This window comes from Eptatretus burgeri, chromosome 9 (genome assembly GCF_056783735.1).
Source record: "Eptatretus burgeri isolate ZD-2024b chromosome 9, Ebu_testis_v1, whole genome shotgun sequence".
Taxonomy (NCBI): Eukaryota; Metazoa; Chordata; class Myxini; order Myxiniformes; family Myxinidae; genus Eptatretus; species Eptatretus burgeri.
Genome location: NC_140969.1, coordinates 95,835,800 through 95,855,040, shown reverse-complemented (window position 1 = coordinate 95,855,040; position 19,241 = coordinate 95,835,800). Strand labels below are relative to the sequence as shown.

At 42.5% G+C, this 19,241-nt stretch overlaps 1 protein-coding gene across 3 annotated transcripts in view; it reads right to left on the bottom strand.

The window, feature by feature from the left end:
- The window catches only part of LOC147020683 (MFS-type transporter SLC18B1-like), a 73,664-nt gene that overhangs the window by 17,126 nt on the left and 37,297 nt on the right, over nt 1–19,241 (bottom strand). For all 3 annotated transcript variants that reach the window (XM_085896223.1, XM_085896224.1, XM_085896222.1), the window contains 2 exons: nt 9,617–9,718; nt 419–510 (listed from right to left, as the gene is read on the bottom strand). In XM_085896223.1, the coding sequence (XP_085752349.1) occupies nt 419–510; nt 9,617–9,718 (194 nt within the window). The remainder of the gene's footprint in view (nt 1–418; nt 511–9,616; nt 9,719–19,241) is intronic.

Sequence of the window (19,241 nt, the reverse complement as noted above, 5' to 3'; positions counted from 1 at the left end):
TTGCCATTTTCCACCCGACCTGAGCTGGTCAACGGCAAAAACAGTCACAGCACAAATTCAGGGAGCACTGAAGCTGTGCAAACATGGCAGTTGGTGGATCAGCTACAACGGTGGGGAATAACCATGGAATGCCAAGTTACAAGCATAGAACTATGTCCAATTCTAAAAGCAGAAAAGCCTCCTTCATTTGCAAATCTGAAAAAAAATCAATAGCAAGTCACCTGCAGTTCGCAGAAGCAATCGGATCACCTCTGAAGTAAATTCATTACAACAAGAATGACACAATTAGTGAAAATGAGCTGCCCATAAAGAAGCTAATCTCCAATTCTTACCAAACCTGATGGTTCAAGAACAAACACAGAAAAAACATGCATGCAATCGTTATAATGTCTAAGGGGGAGTGCAGACAGAAACATACTGATGTGCGTAAATGAAGGGAGCAGGTCCCATCATACAAAAGCAGATGCCGGACATCAAGGAGCCAATCACCATCGAAGGTCGACGGAGGTTCTGTAACGCAACACATGGTCACTACTGATATTAGGCTCATTGTTGACCGTCGACAAACACAGTGTTGTTTTGAGTAATTAAGTTTTGACTCTGTAAGCTCCTGACTGTAAAGATAGTCTTAAAAAGGGGTTGAATCAACAAAAATAAGTGTTTTAAATTGCAGAAAGGCTGAAATTCATAGTGGGCACAAGAAAATGCTCGATCAGATATGATCTACCATTGAACATCTATCCTTAAACGAAGCAATGACTTAAATACTTGGAGGGTTTCTAAACAAACAAGGTATGAAACTGTTTCACTGGTAAAAAATAAAGATAAAAAAAATTTATGAGGTTAAAAGCAATATTGAAAAGATAAAATTGAATCTTCGATATCCACAAATGACAAAATATTTTGTCGAGTAATGCTCTGTTCATATTTTCTGCACTGCCTCCCCCACACCACAAAGTATTCCATTCGTAAAGAATGTAACTGTTCCAAGAAGTTCTGAATACAGATGTCCATTTCTACTTCATCAAAGGACGTGGGTGACAAGATTACGAAATTTGAAGTATGCATGAAAAAATGCTCCCAAGGAAGGAGTCGAGTCTCTTGTAGTAACGGCTTCATTTGATACTTACTCCGCTGTTATTGTCTTTGTATACTAATTACAGCTCTCTCTCATTTTCTCCGACATTGCTCCACTCACTGCGGTCCACTCTAAATTTGGAAACTTTGACAATTCCATCACTAAGGATTGCCTGTGAATACTCTTCCTCATTCTTTGAGTTTGGATGTAATGAACAGTGCCTCCAGAAAGGATTCCCTCAACTTGACTTTTTTCACATTTTGTTGTGTTACAGCATAAATTTAAAATGGATTAAATTGAGATTTTTTTTTGCCAATGATCTCCACAAAATACCCCATAATATCAAAGTGGAATTTTAATATTTTTTTTCGAAATTTTTACAAATTAAATAAAATGAAAATCTGAAATGTCTTGAGTCGATAAGTATTATGTTTGTGGGATAAATTAAGGGATTTCATAGGAGAGATAGGATTGTATGGAGTTGCTTGGCCCGTGGATGTGTAGGAGACATCTCGATGTAAACTAAGTAGGGAAACTGTGAGCTTACATGTTACTTGTCATCACACGGGGGGGTGGTGCGGAGTTAATTAGATAGGGATCAAGAATAATTTCCCCCAGTATGTAAATCGCCCCCCTGTGATTTTTACCTCCATCACTGAAGGTGAAGGAGGTTATGATGTCACTCCTTTCTGTTTGTTTGTGCACAGGATATCTCAAAAAGTTGTAGACGGATAAAGACGAAATTTTGTGGACAGGTTGGGTGTATGACAAGGACGAACTGATTAGATTTTGGTGAAGATCCAGATACTAGAATTTTTCGTGATTTTTTCACCATTGAGAGATAGGGCCAAAAACACACACACACACATATATATATATATACATATATATATATATATATAGCACGATATACTATATACAGCACGATATACTATATACAGCACGATATACTATATACAGCACGATATACTATATACAGCACGATATCTCAAAAAGTTGTGAAAGGATTCGGATGAAGCTTGGTGGACATGTTGGGTGTGTGACCACGACGAATTGATTTGATTTTGGTGAAGATCCGAATCTGGATCTGGACACGACAATTATTTAATTTTAAAGTGATTCTTCACCATTGAGAGATCGGGCCAAAAACGATATACAGTTGTTCTATATCGCATGATATTTCAAAAATGTATTGAGCCCGATATGTTCTCGTGGATCAGGCATTACGTAGCGGAGGTATGCACTCTACCGAGTGCTCTTCTAATTCCCTATGTTTTTGTATTCCAAACCAGCAATGATAGAATTACGTTTTTGTAACGGCAACGGCCATTACAACTGAGCTGCATGACAAAGTAGGCAAGAAGCCCCGCCTCCAAGGGGGACGGCGGGTGAAGTCATGCCCCCGAGGCTGATGATTGATGGGTGTGACGTGAGACGCATGAAGAAGAAGGGCACGTAAGAGGTCAAGTGAGTGAGAGGATGGGGAAGCAGCTAGTAGTGAGAAGCGAACGCACAAGTGGAGTTTGGTGTGAGAGAGGTGATCAAAGAAAAGCAGACCGCGTCTCGGCAAGAGAATGGAGAGGCAAGATCGGCGGTCGAAAGAGCAGGTCATTACGGCTGGCTTTCCTTCGACGCATGAAGAAGAGTGAGGTTGCTGTTGTAGTCGTGAGAGGAACGTGACTGGGACGGAGGATCTCGCTTTGCTCTCCTCTCGGCACGACAAAATAGCTGCGTGATTCTCATATTCTTACTGGGGCAAATTGACCGCGTGCTGAGCAAGACGTTGGCTATTGACTCTTGGTTGGTCACGAGACACGGACCCCAAAGCCTCGTGTATATCACCGAAGGGAGCGGCACCATTCTGCAGAGAGCGGGATCAGAGAGCGTGGCTGATGAAGAAGCTACACCGTGGTTCAAGAGCTCTGACATTGAATATTGCCTCATGAATTGCTCGGCGCTATTTTTGGGGCGTGGTTACATCATCAAGTCCTAAAAGATTGCCTGGACTCAGCTAAGTGAAGGAACGAAAAGGGATTTCTTTATTTTATAGGACCCCTTGTCTATGTGTGTGTCTGAGTGTGGGGGCACCTCAAATAGGAATTTAGGCTGTAGATTTAGGTTACCTCACGTTTGATTCATTTTCATTATAATTGTTGATTTTTCTGTTGAATAAATCATTATTTATTTAATTTCCTTGTGTTCGTGTAGCTGTTGTGGGTTCGAGAGTAAAAACCGCTGTGCTGTACTACCGTCCTGGTGAAGCGCCGAACACTTCTTTCCCGCATGCGCCATTAATCTCCAAAAAGGGTTAACTGTAAGCCTCAAAGAAAGAACTGTTTAGCCATCCATCCAGGGAGGGGCTAAACCCCTGGACACGACAGTATTCAACCCCTTTGCTATGACACTCCAAATTGAGCTCAGGTGTATCCAACTTCCTTTGATCATCCTTGAGGCATCTCTACAACTTATTCAATTGCTTGGACACGATTTAGAAAGAAAACCGCCTTTCTATAGCATGTCCCACAGTTGACTGCATATCAGAGTAGAAACTCCCATGAAGTCCAAGGAACTGTCTGTAGAACTCCGAGATAGAATTGTGAGGAGGCATAGATCTGGGGAAGGGTATAAAACAATTTCAAGAGTGTTCAAATTTCCCAAGAGTACAGTGAGCTCCATCATAAGGAAAGGGAAATAATATAGAACTATCCAGACTCTTCCTCGAGCTGGCCGTCTGACCAACCGGCAAGGATGACCTTGGTCAAGAACCACTGATAGAACGACAGAGTTCCTTGGCTGAGATGGGAGAACCTGCTGGAAGGACAACAGTCTCTGCAGCATTTCACAAATCTAGGCTTTACGGGAGAGTGGCCAGACGGAAGTCACTCCTAAGAAAAAGGCACGTGAAAGACAATGCACGACGCAAAAGATTCTATGATCTGATGAGACAAAAATTCAACTCTTTGGCCTGAATACAAAGCGATACACCTGCCAGAAACCGAGCACAAATAATCACCCATTTACCACCATCCCTACCATGAAGCATGGTGGTGGAAGCACCAGCTATGGGGATGCTTTTCAGTGGCAGGGACTGGGAGACATGAAAGAATATAGGGAACAATGGAGTCAAATACAAGCAAATTATTGAGGAGAACCTGCTTCAGAGTGCAAAAGGTCTCAAACTGCGGCAAAGATTTACGGTCCAACATGACAATGACCCCAAGCACACAGCCAAAGCAACACTGGAATGGCTTTAGAACAAGAACGTGAAAGTCCTTGAGTGGCCCAGCCAAAGCCCAGACTTGAATCCCATTGAGAATCTGTGGAAAGACCTAAGGATTGCGGTTCACCGACGCTCCCCATCCAACTTGACAGAGCTTGAGTAAATATGCAAGAATGGGAGAAAATCCCCAAATCGAGATGTGCAAAGCTGATACAGACATATCTAAGAAGACTAAAAGCTATAATTGCTGCCAAAGGCACTTCTACTAAGTATTGACTCAGGGGGCTGAACACTGTTGTGTCTCTGGGGTATATTGAGGAATTTCATAGCAAAGGTAGGATTGTATGGAGTAGTATGGCCCACGGACAAGCAGAAGACATCTTGATGTAACTTAAGTAGGGAAACTGTCAGCTTAAGTTGTTGCATGCCACCGCACGGGAAGTGGTGCGGAGTTAATTAGGTAAGATTTAAGGATATTTTCTCCCAGTATGTGATTGCACATTGTGACCTTTTCCTATGTTTTTGCATTTGCAAGACCGGTGATAAAAAGGAATAAAACCCTGAGAACAACCGAGCCAGCCATTTCCGAGCAGGCGAAAACCCCACCTCCAGGAATGGCAACTAGCGAGACCAAGCCCCTGGGGGGGGGGTGATGGATGGGGCGTGACGTGAGAGAGAAGAGACGAGGATCGAGTCAGGATCGGGGGTCAGACAGACAAACAGAAGCGTGAAGGGAGGTTCTGTGAGGTACGCGTTTGGAGACAGAGGTCTTGTTTTTCTGGCTTCGCTTGGACACGGTAAAGAAGGCTGCACGATTCTCATGTTCGTGCCGAGTCAAATTTGCTCGCGTGATGGAGCAAGACGCTCGCCCTTGACTGTTTGGCTGGGTCGTGTGACACCGCACATTGGAGCCTCGTGTTGTGCCATCAGGGAAGAAGGTGGCGCCATTTTTCAGAGAAGGGATCAATGGCATCGGATCGTGAAAAGAAGCTGCACGGCGGTTTCCGAGCCCTGGCTTTGAACACCGCCCGAACTACCTTGTGTGCACTTCCCGAGAGAGTGGCTTGGCGCCACTTTGCGAGCTTCCCGCGCAGGATGACGCGGTTCGATCGTCATGTTCTCAAAGACCATCTCTGGGCACACAGCTCAGTGCCGGGATAAAAGAACGGATTATTCTTTTATTTATTGTGTCCCCTTGTCTGTATGGATGCGCCTCGAATCGGAAATTAGGTTTAGTCCACCTCACGTTTCATCATTATTCCGTTTTGATTTTTTTCCATTATAAATGTCCGATTTATGTCATAAACTCTTATTTATCATGATTTCTTGCGTCTGTCTGTCTGTCGTGGGTTCGAGTATAAACCCTCGTGCTTCCATGGTCCGGTCCCACGCGTGCTATAATCTCCAAGGATCACATGTTTATCCCCAAGGTATAACTGTTTGGCTATCCGTCCAGGTCAGTCTTAACCGACGTGGACACAAAAATGCTTATGCAAATTAGATATTTCTGTTCAGGTATCCCCCACTTAACAAAGGGTTACTTGCCTTTATGACCACTCGTTATGCGAATCTTCATTATGCAGGAACTCATTTTCCATTACTTCCTTTGGGAAAATTACAATTAGATTCCAAACCGTAATGTGTTGGTCTAAAAGCGAAGCCGTATGCTTGGGAAACGATGGTTTTAGTTGCATATATGGTATTACAATAATGCTACGGTTTTGGAAATGTACCCCAGAGGGATAGCATACATGGACACGAGGGAAACTCGAGGATAGGTTATTTCAATAATTTACGTGTTGGTAGAACTTTGCTCCATGTCAAATGGTTTGGGAGGGGGGTGGGATGTGTTGAGGTTAGTTTGTTTCCTGATGTGATGTCCTTCCCCCTCTGCCTTTCTCAATCCACCAATAATCTCCTTCACCAAACCTTAATTCAACAATCCCTCCTTCACACTATTGGTGTTACCTTCAACCCACAGCTAGTCGGTTGTCCCTCTGTATCCCTCTCCGTTGGCCACTCCATCCACGCATTGTTGCGTTTGGCACATTCGGACCGTCTGTAGTCATTAATCCTTCGAGCTGATTGGATTACCTTCACCACATCGGACTTTCTCCCTTCTCACATGCATGTCCATGGCAAGAAGTGTGCAATGCTTTTCCCATACATAATAAAGTGCGGCACATCTCGCATGCATGACACAGTTGTGTACTGTGCAAAGGACATTTTACTCTCAGGGAGGGGCTCGAGGGCACCTGGCCGTATCTTTCGCGCACGAGGAGAGGGGTGAGGGGCTGTGTTGAAAGTTTCCTCAGGAACAGTAGCATTTTCCATAAACTGTGTCGTAGACATGCCCACATCGGATGTGCACCAATGATAAATAGGCTTGCATGAGACAAGACAGAGAAGGCGATATCCTGTGAGGAAGAAGAAGCCCAGGGTGTATACAGGAAGAAATGCCTAAAAGCTTGTCTAGCATGCGGCAGAGGGGTATGCAGAGCGTGTGGAGAGAGGGAGGGAGCTCATGGTGTGGAGGAGAGCAGTGTAGAAAGCCCAGGGTGCAGCGTGGCTTGTGTGTGAGCTGCTTGCCGTTGGCATATATGGGATGCCAGAGAGGACTTGCCTACATGTTCTGGATGCCTCAGAAACAGCTGCACATCCCATCGCTACTCCACTGTCCATCTTCCCCATCCTTTCCCCTTCCCCCCCCAGTATATTTGGACCAGCACAACACTTGTTTGGCTGTGAGAGGTGAGGGAAGGAGTCGACCACTCACTCCATACTTTTCTTTTCTTCTCAGTTCTTCGCGTCTTCTTCTTCTCCCCGGATTGAATGATGGCCATATGTCTTTTGTGTAAATAAGATTGTATAAGAATACACGTTTGGGTTAAAACTGCTCTTCTGTGCCTTTTGCCTGTAAGTACTTGCTTTTAAATGATTGTGTGTGTGTGTGTGTGTGTGTGTGTGTGTGTGTGTGTGTGTGTGTGTGTGTGTGTGTGTGTGTGTAAATAAATAATTATTGGTTGTTATTTCAAATCTGTCTCGGTTGTCCCTTTCCTTCATTGGTCTGACAGTGTACAAGCATAATTAGACAAGTTGTATCCCACCAATTGGCTCTACTCATTAGCCAGCATACACTCACTGTATCGTTCGGCAGTAACCCAGGTGTGTGCTGAGGGCACGAACCTCAGTTAATTCAGTCACCTCCTCAGGTAAACGGAGTCTGACGGATAACCCGCTTAGAGTTGACGAGGTCAATTGTCGTTCATGGTTGCTTAAGGCCCAGTCACACCTTGACGTTTTAGCCAGCAATGGCAACATATTAAAATGTATGTAAAACGCTGGCTTACATTGAACTTTTTTTTTTAAAGATTCGGACGTATTCATAACGACTTGGTCTTATGCATAACGTATTAGTAACGGACAGAGAACGTTTCGTTGTGTTATAGATAACTTATACCAACGAATGCTGAACCTGTTGTCGGCCTTCACAACCTATGCCCAACGATAGACTAACTTAGGCATAGCACGCTGCACGCATCACCGATGATGATGTGGCGTAGCCCATTAAAAGGCTGCTGCACAACGATTCAAATCATAACCGCTGCAGAAATGGAAGTGTCAACATCGCAGTCACACCTTGGCGATCTTGCCAGCGTATGCCGACCTCTGAAAAATGCGTCTAAAACGCTGGCGCACGTCGAATACGGTATGGGTAAGTTTGGTATGCGTGAATAGAACGCTAAAGTACGCTATCATACGTCGTAGTAAGTGGAGTACGTCTTGTAATTTTAAACATGTTGAAAATTTTACGACGTACTTGCCGTATGACACACGCTCTGCATGCGATGGGAATAAGTTGTACGCACAATATGCAATCGTTGACACACATCGACACACGTTACTTGTAAGGTGCTCATAAGTCGAAACACGTCAAGGTAATGGTTAGCGTCAGTGTTCCAGACTCCCTGTTTTTTTTTTCTTCGGTATGACGGTGTTCAGTGTACAGTGCGGTTATGATTTAAATCGTTGAGCAGCAGCCTATTATATTATAACCGCACTAGAAATCGAAGTGTCAAAATCACCATCATACTGAAGGAAGGAAGAAAAAATAAATAAAACCAGGAAGTCTGGAACACTGACGCTAACCATTACCTTGATGTGTTTCGACTTATGAGCACCTTACAAGTAACGTGTGTCGTCGTATGTCACCGATCGCGTAACGTGAGTACAACACGTTACTCATAGGTTAGAAATAAGTTTCGGGTACGCTAAACATTACCTCGACGTGTTTCGACTTATGAGTAACTTACAAGTAACGTGTGTCAACGATCGCGTAACGTGCCTACAACTTATGGCCAGCGTTATGCGGAACGTGTGAGTCATACGCTGGCATAAGTCTTAAAATTTCAAGCATGGAAAAGGCGAAGACGAAGCAAGCACAAGGTGGAGATATTTATTTTAAAATCTTTCATTCTGAAAAGTTAATTATTCGCACGACTTCTGCAAAGTTAAAAAAAAAAAACCCCATTGAAAAGTTATTCGGTGGAAAAACGTGTTGTACTTATCATCACCACGCAAGTGACATTGCACAATCACCATGACACTGTTATGGTTCCTTCATTGTAGTGCATGAAGACCTTCGTTATGCGTTCAATATTCCTAAATGAAACCATTTGTTGTAGCGAGCCTTCGTCAGGTGGGGGATACCTGTATTTCATTTTCAATGAATTTGTAAAAAAATTCTAAAACAATGTATTCACTTCGGCATTATGGGGTATTTTGTGTAGATCGGTAACAAAATATATATATATATATATATATATATATATATATATATATATATATATATATATATATATATATATATTTTTTTTTTTACTTTAATCCATTTTAAATTCAGGCTGTAACACAGCAAAATGTGAAAAGTTCAAGAGGTGTGAATACTTTCTGAAGGCACTGTACATAATATTAATAAGTAGCAAATGCCAATTCAAATGCAAACCCTTGAGAAGGAAGCCATGAAGAATGTGGATGCTCAGTGAGAGGTTGTTGAGAGACTGTGTTGAAAAGAAAGCACATATTATTCAAAGCAAGTCAATACAAAATAAATCAATAAATATTCCTGCAATGTACCTACTTGCTTGTTCTGTCTACAGAAACATGCAAATCAGGACTAAAAAAAATATATATTGAAAACAGACTTTACCAGCACATTATTCTCATTCAAATGTTGCTTCTTTTTCAAAAACTACTACCAAAAGGTAAAAGGAATAAAAATGATAAAAAAACACATTTTTAATTCTTGCGATTATTACAGGTTTGAGATCACACAAGTAGCCGATGATAGGAGAGCCGATGGCGTACGTGGCGCTCAGCGTGAGGAAGACTAAGCCGATGTATTTTGGTTTCAGCTGGAACTGCAGGAAAATTGGAAAGCGGAGAAAGCAAATGAAAACAGCAGGAAGCAGAAATGTGCACTCGAGCCAAGTATTTGAGATTCACTCTCACATCCACAAACAAATACATCGATGGTTCAAAATTGACCAGAACAAATCCTCATACTTCACTCTTCCTTTGGTAAAAATCAAACTTAAGCTAGCACAACGGTTAAATGGCTATCAGCCCAAAATATAGTATTGTGCAAATAAAAATTCACATTTGTATTATTAATCAAATTCATACAAATAACAAATTCATATTATCACACCATTTGAAAGCCTTTATCCCTGAGCAGGGGTCAGCTTTTTGCGGGCTCCAATCATGGTACCCCTTTGAGTGGCAATGTTTTTACGGCCGGAAGCCCTTCCTGACGGCAACCCTTTAGTCGCCTTCGACCCTGCAGGGATAATTACCAGTATACTGGTGCTCATTTTGCCGACCTTTGGAAGGATGACAAGCTGAGTCAACCCCCCTGATGCTAACTAGGTGGACAGCGAGGCTCGAACTCAGGACCCCAAGGATCCCAAGCCACCACCTCAACCACTAAGCCACACCAGGCGCATACAAATAACAAATTCATACAATTAATCAAATTCATACAAATAATCAAATTCAATAACTTCCAAACAGTTAAATATCAAATGCTGAGTACGGTCACAATTTTAGTAAAGGTTCCTAGAAACAAAGGATGCCAGACTGTGTCGAATGCCCGAGATATGTTCATCAAATGCTGAAATGCTGAATATGGTTATAATTTTTGGTGAAATGATGCAATTGTTAATTTAATTAAAGGGTTTTTCTCTCTTCCGAAAAAAAAAAAATACCAGGTACTGCAAATGCACACACCGTTAAGGTGCAGCCAATGAAAGAAACTGAACACCTAACCTGCCAATTTGGTAACAAGCAAAAGCAGTCCTAGTCTCAGGCGATGTTTCATTCGCTAAACCAAATGGACTTCCTCAGACCAAAAGACCCCAGGCCTCATCACTTGTCCACTTTTAGACTCAAAATGCAGTCATTTCCAATCACGGGCTTCTGTATTGGGGGGAGGGGGAGGGGGGGAATTCAGAGCATTATCATACCGACCTGCAAAAACACCATTTACATCATGGATAGGTTGCTGTGCACTCTTCCCTCTTGTATTAAAAGTCTCACAAAGTGAAAACCTGCCTTCATAATTCTGCTTGCTCTTCTAATCATTCCTCAACACCTCAAGTCAAAAGTCTAATCATTTCTAGATCAGGATGACACAATGTGTAGCCCTCTGAAAAAGGAATAGAGGGTATTTCCAGAGCATCAGATAGGTCCTTTATACAGATGAGGAACTACACTGGGCCAAAAACACTGCCTTGGGGAACTCCAGCCTCCACTGAGAGAGGGGAGAAGAGCGTTCCATTGATGGCAAGATGTTGACTGCGTGAGTGCAGGAAGTCAGAAATCCAGGAATTAATGTGGCTTTGAATGGCGCAGGCAGAGAGCTTGGCAAGCAATGGATGCCAGACTGTGTCGAATGCTTGAGATATGTCTAGTTTGAGATCGAGAGCCCACAACCATGGGTGAAAAATTAGCAGTAGTATGTCCAGAACTGAATGACTAAGACTTAATTGAAGATGATGGTCAGAGATCAGATTGTTTTAAAATAGTAACGACTTGACAACAGAAGTAATGATGGATTCCATGACTTTTCTAATAAATGTAAGAAAGCTCACTGGCCTAATCATTCACAAAAGAGGTGGTGACAATGCCAAGTCTCACCAAGTTGAGCAACCATCTTGAAATACAAGAACTGAAATATTAAAAAGCCAGTTCAACTTCAAAAGTGTGGTGAAATAGGATTTCAACTTCAAAGATGTTGGAAGGATGATGGGAAGCATGTCACAGGAAGTGAATTCCAAAGCGAGACAGCACGAGGAAGAAAAAAAAAACTATTTGTATATCATTCTACACTTTGAATCAGCTACAGTGTATGGATGGGCAGAGATGGTAAGCAATATGCACAAAAGGGAAAGACCTGTTTCTAGAGTGGGACATGGACAACAATTTCATTTTCTTTGTATGAAGGTTAACATCCAGTCATGCCCACACTTCAACTTCTTCTTCTTTCGGCTGGTCCCGTTCGGGGTCGCCACAGCGGATCATCCGTATGATCTGCATAGTGATTTGGCACATGTTTTACGCCGGATGCCCTTCCTGACGCAACCCTGGTCGCCTCTTACGACACAGGGATATGGTACACCTATTTTAACCAGGGTATACACCGGCCCAGTATACTGGTACTCACTTCGCGAACCTCGGAAGGATGACAGGCTGAGTCAACCCCCTGGTGTATTAATTCAGAGGCCCAACGGGGATTGAACTCAGGACCTTTTGGATCCCAAGCCGCTGCCCTAACCACTGCGCCAACACCAGGCTTATGCCCCCACTTCAACACGTTCTCTGAATCATTCTCCAACAAAACACTCACCTAATTACTCTACCGGTCTAAAGTTTTAGAAAACCGCCATTTTTACAGTTTTATTCTGAAATTTAATCAGTTTAATGTTTCAATGTATTCTGAAATTAAAGCATAGAACAAATAAACAATTGCAGATAAAAAAGAAATCATGGAATCATTTTGTTGAACAAAATTAAATCTAATTTTTTGACTCGTCAATGTAGCCACCTTTTGCAGATATAACAGCCGAACATACTCGTGGCATTCTTTTTACAATGGAAATCAAATATTGTTCGGAAAGTTCTTCCCAACACTGTTGCAGAAGTTCCCACAAATGTGTTGCCCTTGTAGGTTGCTTTGCTTTCACCCTTCTGTCCAGTTCATCCCAAACCAGCTCGATGGGGTTTAAGTCTGGAGACTGTGCTGGCCATTCCATGATTTGAAGACTACCGTCTTGTTCTTTTCTTCTAAGGAAGTTCTAACATAGCCTAGAGGTATGTTTTGGGTCGTTATCTTGCTGTAGGATGAACCCTTGACCAACTAGGCATAGACCAGAGGGTATTGCATGGCGCTGCAAAATGTTGTGGTAGCCCTTTTGGTTCAGGGTGCCAGTCACTCTGCGCAAGTCGCTGACTCTGGATCCAGCAAAAGAGCCCCAGATCATCATGCTTCCTCCTCCATGTTCGACAGTTGGTGTCACACATTGAGGAACTATCCTTTTGCCTCCTCGACGGCGTACAAAAACCCTGTGTGATGAACCGAAGATTTCAAATTTTGATTCATCGGTCCATAAGACCTTTTTCTAGTTTCAGTAGTCCTCTGGTGGTGCTTCATGGCCCAGGCAAGCCTCTTTTTCTTATTTTGCAATCTTAGCAATGGCTTTCTTACTGCCACTCGACCTGTCAAACCTGCAGCTCGAAGTCTTCTCTTCACAGTTGAAACTGACACTTCCTTACTTCGACCAGTGTTCAGCTGTGCTTGAAGCTGCTGTCCTGTGAGCTGCCTATCACGCAAGCTGTTGAGTCTCAGAAACTTGTCTTCTGATTGTGTTGTGGCTTTGGGTCTGCCAGACCTCTTCCTGTCAGAGTTTCCTCCAGTTTCAGTGTCTTTTGATGGTGTAGGAAACTGTACTCACTGCCACCTTGGCTTACTTTGCAATTTCTCCAAAGGAAAGAACACTTTTAAGGGTTATTATGGTCTGTCTGTCTTCCTTTGTTAGTTGTCTTTTTCTCACCATGATGATAGCAATATACTACTTCCTGCAGTGCAATATTGTCCAAATAATGCTTCAGAGGGTGTAGCAACACAGTCTGTTCCAACACTACTTTTATACAGAAAGAGGGTTTGTAACTAATCACCAAAAGTTGTGACACCTGTAGGAATTGTTTGCATCAACTTTCAAGGCTTAATTTACTTGCATTGCTGCAGAACAGCTGCAGTTGCTCACCCACTACTTGTTCCCTGAAAAGGGCCTTTTTTTAACAACTCTGAAATTTACATTATTTTTCAGTTTTTGGTAACCTAAAGTTTTTTTTAACCTCTGGCAGTTTACTGCTTAGCTTTGTACCATTTCAGGTTATTCACTGGACTTGAACTGCTTAAATTTCAGTAAAAACTGTAAAAATGGGGGTGTTCTTACACTTTTGACCAGTACAGTACGAGTGATGTTGAGTGAATCAGCAGATGTGCAGTAAAGTGATGACTCATCAACATATATGGCTTGCTGAGACAGAACATTCTCAGGAAGATCATTGATACTCACAAGGAACAAAGCGGGACCAAGGACAGTGCCCTATGAAACACCAGAGTTGATGCGAGTAGGAGAATATGGACCCCCAAGTCCCACCTTCATCTTGCGATTTGTAAGAAGAGCTGAAATGATTGAATGCATTACTCCAGATACACCATATGACTGAAGCTTGTGCAGCAGACCCTTGTGTCACACTCTTTTCAAAGGTCCTTGAGACATCCAGAGCTACTAATCGAACTTCACCCTTGAGATCCAATGCCTATTGATATAATCAGTCATTAATGGTAGCAAACCACCAGAAGTGCAAGAATGGCGAAAGCCATATTGGCAGTCAATGAGAAGTTTCTTGTCCTCCAGGTGGCTGAGAAGTTGTTGATTGATGAACCAGAATCATGGCTCATCAATCAACAACTTCTCAGCCTTGGAATGCTCACCAGCATGCATGAAAATAAGGGACACCAGGAATCCACTTTCTAGGATGAAGGAAACACCGAATCAAACAGGAACAAGTTGTGTAGCTTATCAAGAATCGATGACAGTTCAGGACAACACATTTTACATATCATCACGGGGATGTCCCTGATCATTGATGGAAGAATTAGTAGCCGAGCGATCTGCGAGCATGTTAGCTTTATTCAGAGATGGGGTGCAATTTGACGGTGCGGATGCGGGGGATTTCCCTGGCTCTGTTGTTTTTTTGTTTTTTTTTAATCTCCCTGGCACACACTTGAAATTGCCATCCCTGTGGGGGATAAACTTATCCCCACATCAAAAGATTATCATCACTTACAAATCACTATCATCACTTGATAATATCACCATTATCATCACTTGACAAAACTGCATGTGACAAAGCACAGCAAATTAACCAATGAAAATCAGCTACAGCATTGTCATTACATTGCTGTATTTCGATTAGACATTTAAAAAAATATAAATCTGTTATCATGTCAAACTTTGATTTAAATTGATAATAAGTTTTGAATCTGTAAATGTGGAGGTTAAATAGTTCAAAGATATTTTTTTTCACTTGTGAGGTACCCGTGCTACGCATGGGAGGGAGCCAAAATGCAAACGGACAATGTGGAGACAGCAAATGCCAAACCATGAACCAATAAATTCTACATTCCTGTTGCACCTTCAGTCGAGCGTCGGGCATGGAAAGCCGGTTCGTGAAGGAAATGGGCAACAAAATAAATAAAAATTACTGCAGCTGACCCCAACAGAATTAGGTGGGTAATATTTCTATGATGGCAATGGCGAAACTGCAAATGCTGAATCCACGAAGGTCACCAATGGAAATCCTCACATAATTTCCTTCTCACTTAAACTCGATCTCTCTCAATATTTTCATTCCAATCACAAATTAATACTGTAAACAAAGATAAACGCCATTTGGAGGTTACATCCGGATCAGGAGCAACAACATATGGATCGAAACTCAAAATCATAATTGTATTGAGGAATTTATGAAACCTCCCTCCCACCCACCTTTGGACACCAGCTGGGACCACAAAACATTCCACAGAAGGTTTGGTGAGGCTAGCCCCCAAACTGAGGGAGTAGTTTGGGGATGGACAGATGGATAGACACACTCCTGCTTTATAATATAGATTACTTTATTTTTTTTCCAGTGCGAGAAATGTATTCGCGATATATTTACGTTATTTCTTCGAAATAAGCTCGAAGAGTGGGTCCAGGTATCAGTCAATACGTCCGTCTGTTAATATTTTCCGAAAACATCTCACAAACCACCCAAATGATATGGAGCAAATTTGGTATGATGCGTCAGAACAGGAAGATCTCATGGGATTGTGCTCACCCTCCCGATCTGCCCCCTATAAGAAAGAGGGGTTTCACCTCAAATTCAGGAAATTTATTTTAAAATATTAGAAACCGACAGGCAGATGCAAACCAAACTCTTCATGAAACATAAAGAACATACCATTAACTTAAATTATGCTCCCCATGACTACCACTTCGGGAAGGGGGCCATGGCCGCCTTACCCTAATCCCTCATTTTCACCCTGCCTGTTGGGGAAATAAGAGTCATACCTCCATGGGGCTATTTTTACAGCGCGTGCGCTGTATACAATTGCACCGAGTTTGAAATGTCCCCGGCGTCATCTCCCACGTCTCCGGTGGGTCCGGTGTCCCCCCCCCCCCACCCCCACATGCCTCAAGACAGCCAATGACGGCCATCCGGTAGATGCAGTGCATAACCTCGACGGAAATGGTGACAATTGACGGAAATACCCGAGTATTTCAATGGAAATTTGTGAAACTAATGTGTTATATATGTGAAAACCATTTAATTTATTGCTTGACGGAAAAAAAAAAACGAAGAAACGCTCCCCTCATGTACGAACGAATGAAAGACGTCATTTCCGTCCGCCATGGCATTTCATGCCGAACGCAGAAAGCTAAGTTCTTCTTATGCCATCATTCTCTTTAATACTAGCCATAAACAAGTGCTTCGTCATGCATTCGTAGTTGAAATTTACTTACAATCATTCTTTTGCGGCCTCCTGCCACGCTGTATCAAACGATTTCATTCCTTCTGTTACATATAAAGGTGCTTATCACAATAATAACAAGATTTTTACATTTCAAATAATAAGTACGCTTTTTAATTGTTTTTCAACTGAAAAAGCATAAATTGCATATTTTAACATTAGTGTACTCATTTTATTCACCACACGCGCTGTATTGAAGGATTTCACTTGTTTTAATTGTAATGTGACTTTTGAGCTTGATGTCGCTATTGTTATGTATAGCTTGTAAGTTGTAAAAGTCAGAAATAACAAAAAAAAAAAAATAAAACCATGATGTCTGTGAATTCTATCCCCCCCATTGGAAATTCTACAAATCACACCCTGTCCAGAGGTGAAGTAACAATTTCAGGTCCATGAAAGAGAGGAGGTATAGATGATGTATTGGGGTTGAGGACACTGTTGGCAATCCGCCAAACGACCGTAGAGCCAAGCTGCTGAGTAGCAATAGAATCGGCTACAGAATCTGCTTATTGCTGCTTAGCATCCTCAAGAACACTCTTAGAGAGGTTACTGGCTTACCGGAACAGGCATTTGGACTTGCACATTGTACCGCTTGAAAAAAGTTGGTGCATTGAGCAATTGCTGATGCACTGCACAAGCCAGAGTGAACCATGGATGGGAACGAATCTTCACTTGATAGATAATGTGAGGGAATACAAGTGTCCATACCAGTGAGAATCTATTGGGATATTTCCCTGGGCAGCCATATCCAGACCAATACTTAATGCTGAGGTCCACGTAACAGCAAGAAATGAACGAAGTCCATCCCAATCAGCCTTCCAAAACTGAATCACAGTATGATGAGAGAGATGATCTGGATTTGAGAGTGAACAGTAATATACACAAACTTCTTCTTCTTCTTCTTCTTGCGTATGGCAGCTTGGCTGCCGGGTAGCGATCATTTTGTAGGGGCACGACTATGCCGCTGATGCTGTGCCCCAACACCAGTACACTGTTACTCATTTCGCTGACCTCAGAAGGATGACAGGCTGAGTCAACCCTACCTGGTGTTAATTCAGCCGCAAACGGGACTCAAACTCAGGATCTGAAGATCCCAAGCCAGCCACCCTCACCACTAAGCCAACACCAGGCTAGGACACAAACAGAAACAGTGAAATGATCCGAGTAACCAATTGGAGGCAGGATATCAGTAACACAGTCACCAGGGTTGGAACACAAAAAGAGATCAGTCAAGTATCTTCCATCTGAAGCACGGTCAGGAATATGAGTGAGAGGGGCAACAATATGGGTGACATTTTTGAGAGATTGAAAAATGATATGTAGCAATATCAGGAGTCAGTATCATGAGGGTGTAGCAGCCATTCCTTGTGGTGAACACCAAAGTCAACAAATACCATGATATGTGCAGAAGGGTGAAGTAAGATAGCCCTGTCAATGCTGTCTGAGATCATGTGCAGCACAGCACAAGATGGAAAGGAAGGTGAGCGATACGTTGTTGAATGTAGAAGAGCAAGGCGGAAACACAAACTCGTGAGTGCCACTTTCAAGAGAATTTTCACGAGCTAATGGTGGAGAGTCTTTAACATAGATACCCCAGGATGGACAGACACCCGTTTCAAATCTTAAGGAATGAACAAAAGTTACCATTAGTTGGGTTCGCTTTCCATGTTGAGAAAACAAGCTGCTTGACTGCAACTGCCTCACCACAGGATTCAGTTTAGCAGGGTCTAGAGGATGGAATGGAAAAAAAAAAGTCACAGATGGGATAGGATGAACCAGTGCATGAAAGAAAGTAGGCTTTTGTGAAAGTATTCCCATATGGATTCAACATCAGTAATGTGGAGACGGTCCAATCTTTTTGTGAGCGGGCAGAGTGAAGTCCCTACCAGTTGGCCTGTGTAAAAATCCATATTCTACGTCAATGAGGTTGCCACCTTACAATATTCAGAGAGATATGGGCTTTGACAATAAAATGATCATAATAGCCTATAGGGGCAGAAGAAGAACAAGAGATTGGATGGAAAGTTATTCATTACAAGGTCCATGAGAGAGGATGAAGCAGTCGGAGAAATCCATGTTGGGAAGTTTACAGTTCGAGTAAATCCCACAGAGTCATGTTGTTGCAATGGTATATCATTGATTGATGCTGAGCCAACACTCTGCCAGCTGGCATGGTGATAGCTGAAATCACCATAGATGAGGAACATAGATTTGGAATGGATGATTATGAGTTTATCTTTGTTTGAGGAAAAAAAAAAAAAGAGATGTATGGAGAGTCGTTATGTTCGGGTATATACTACACAGACAAGCATTAAGTAGTTGCAGAGATGTAGACACGGCAAAGGTATTCCAGAGGGCTTGGAGTGGTTAGTGAGAACAGACAATGAGCAATGGAGCACTTGACACACACAGTAACATTGCCCATCAAAATGTAGAAGAGAATAGCCAGAGAGAGAAACAGAGGGGTCAGAACATCAGACAAGAGAAACGTATTTGTTAAACACACAATATCCAGAGCAGCAGCAGCAAGACAGGCGATTGGGAGGGGTGTGGAAAAGGGGGATTACATGATGCACAGCGGAGGGTGTGGGATGCACGACGAGGGGTACACAATAGTAAAAGTTAATGGTCGTGTGGTGGCATTTTCTGTAGACTAGGACTTATCATGATCCATAATTATGATAAACGAAGACAGACCTCGTGATGGGGATTAAATGAAGGGTTACTGAAAGAACGGAAGAAAGTTTTCAATGCTGAAAGGCTCTGACAGATTTCCATTGTTGTTGTCTTCAAACCCATTA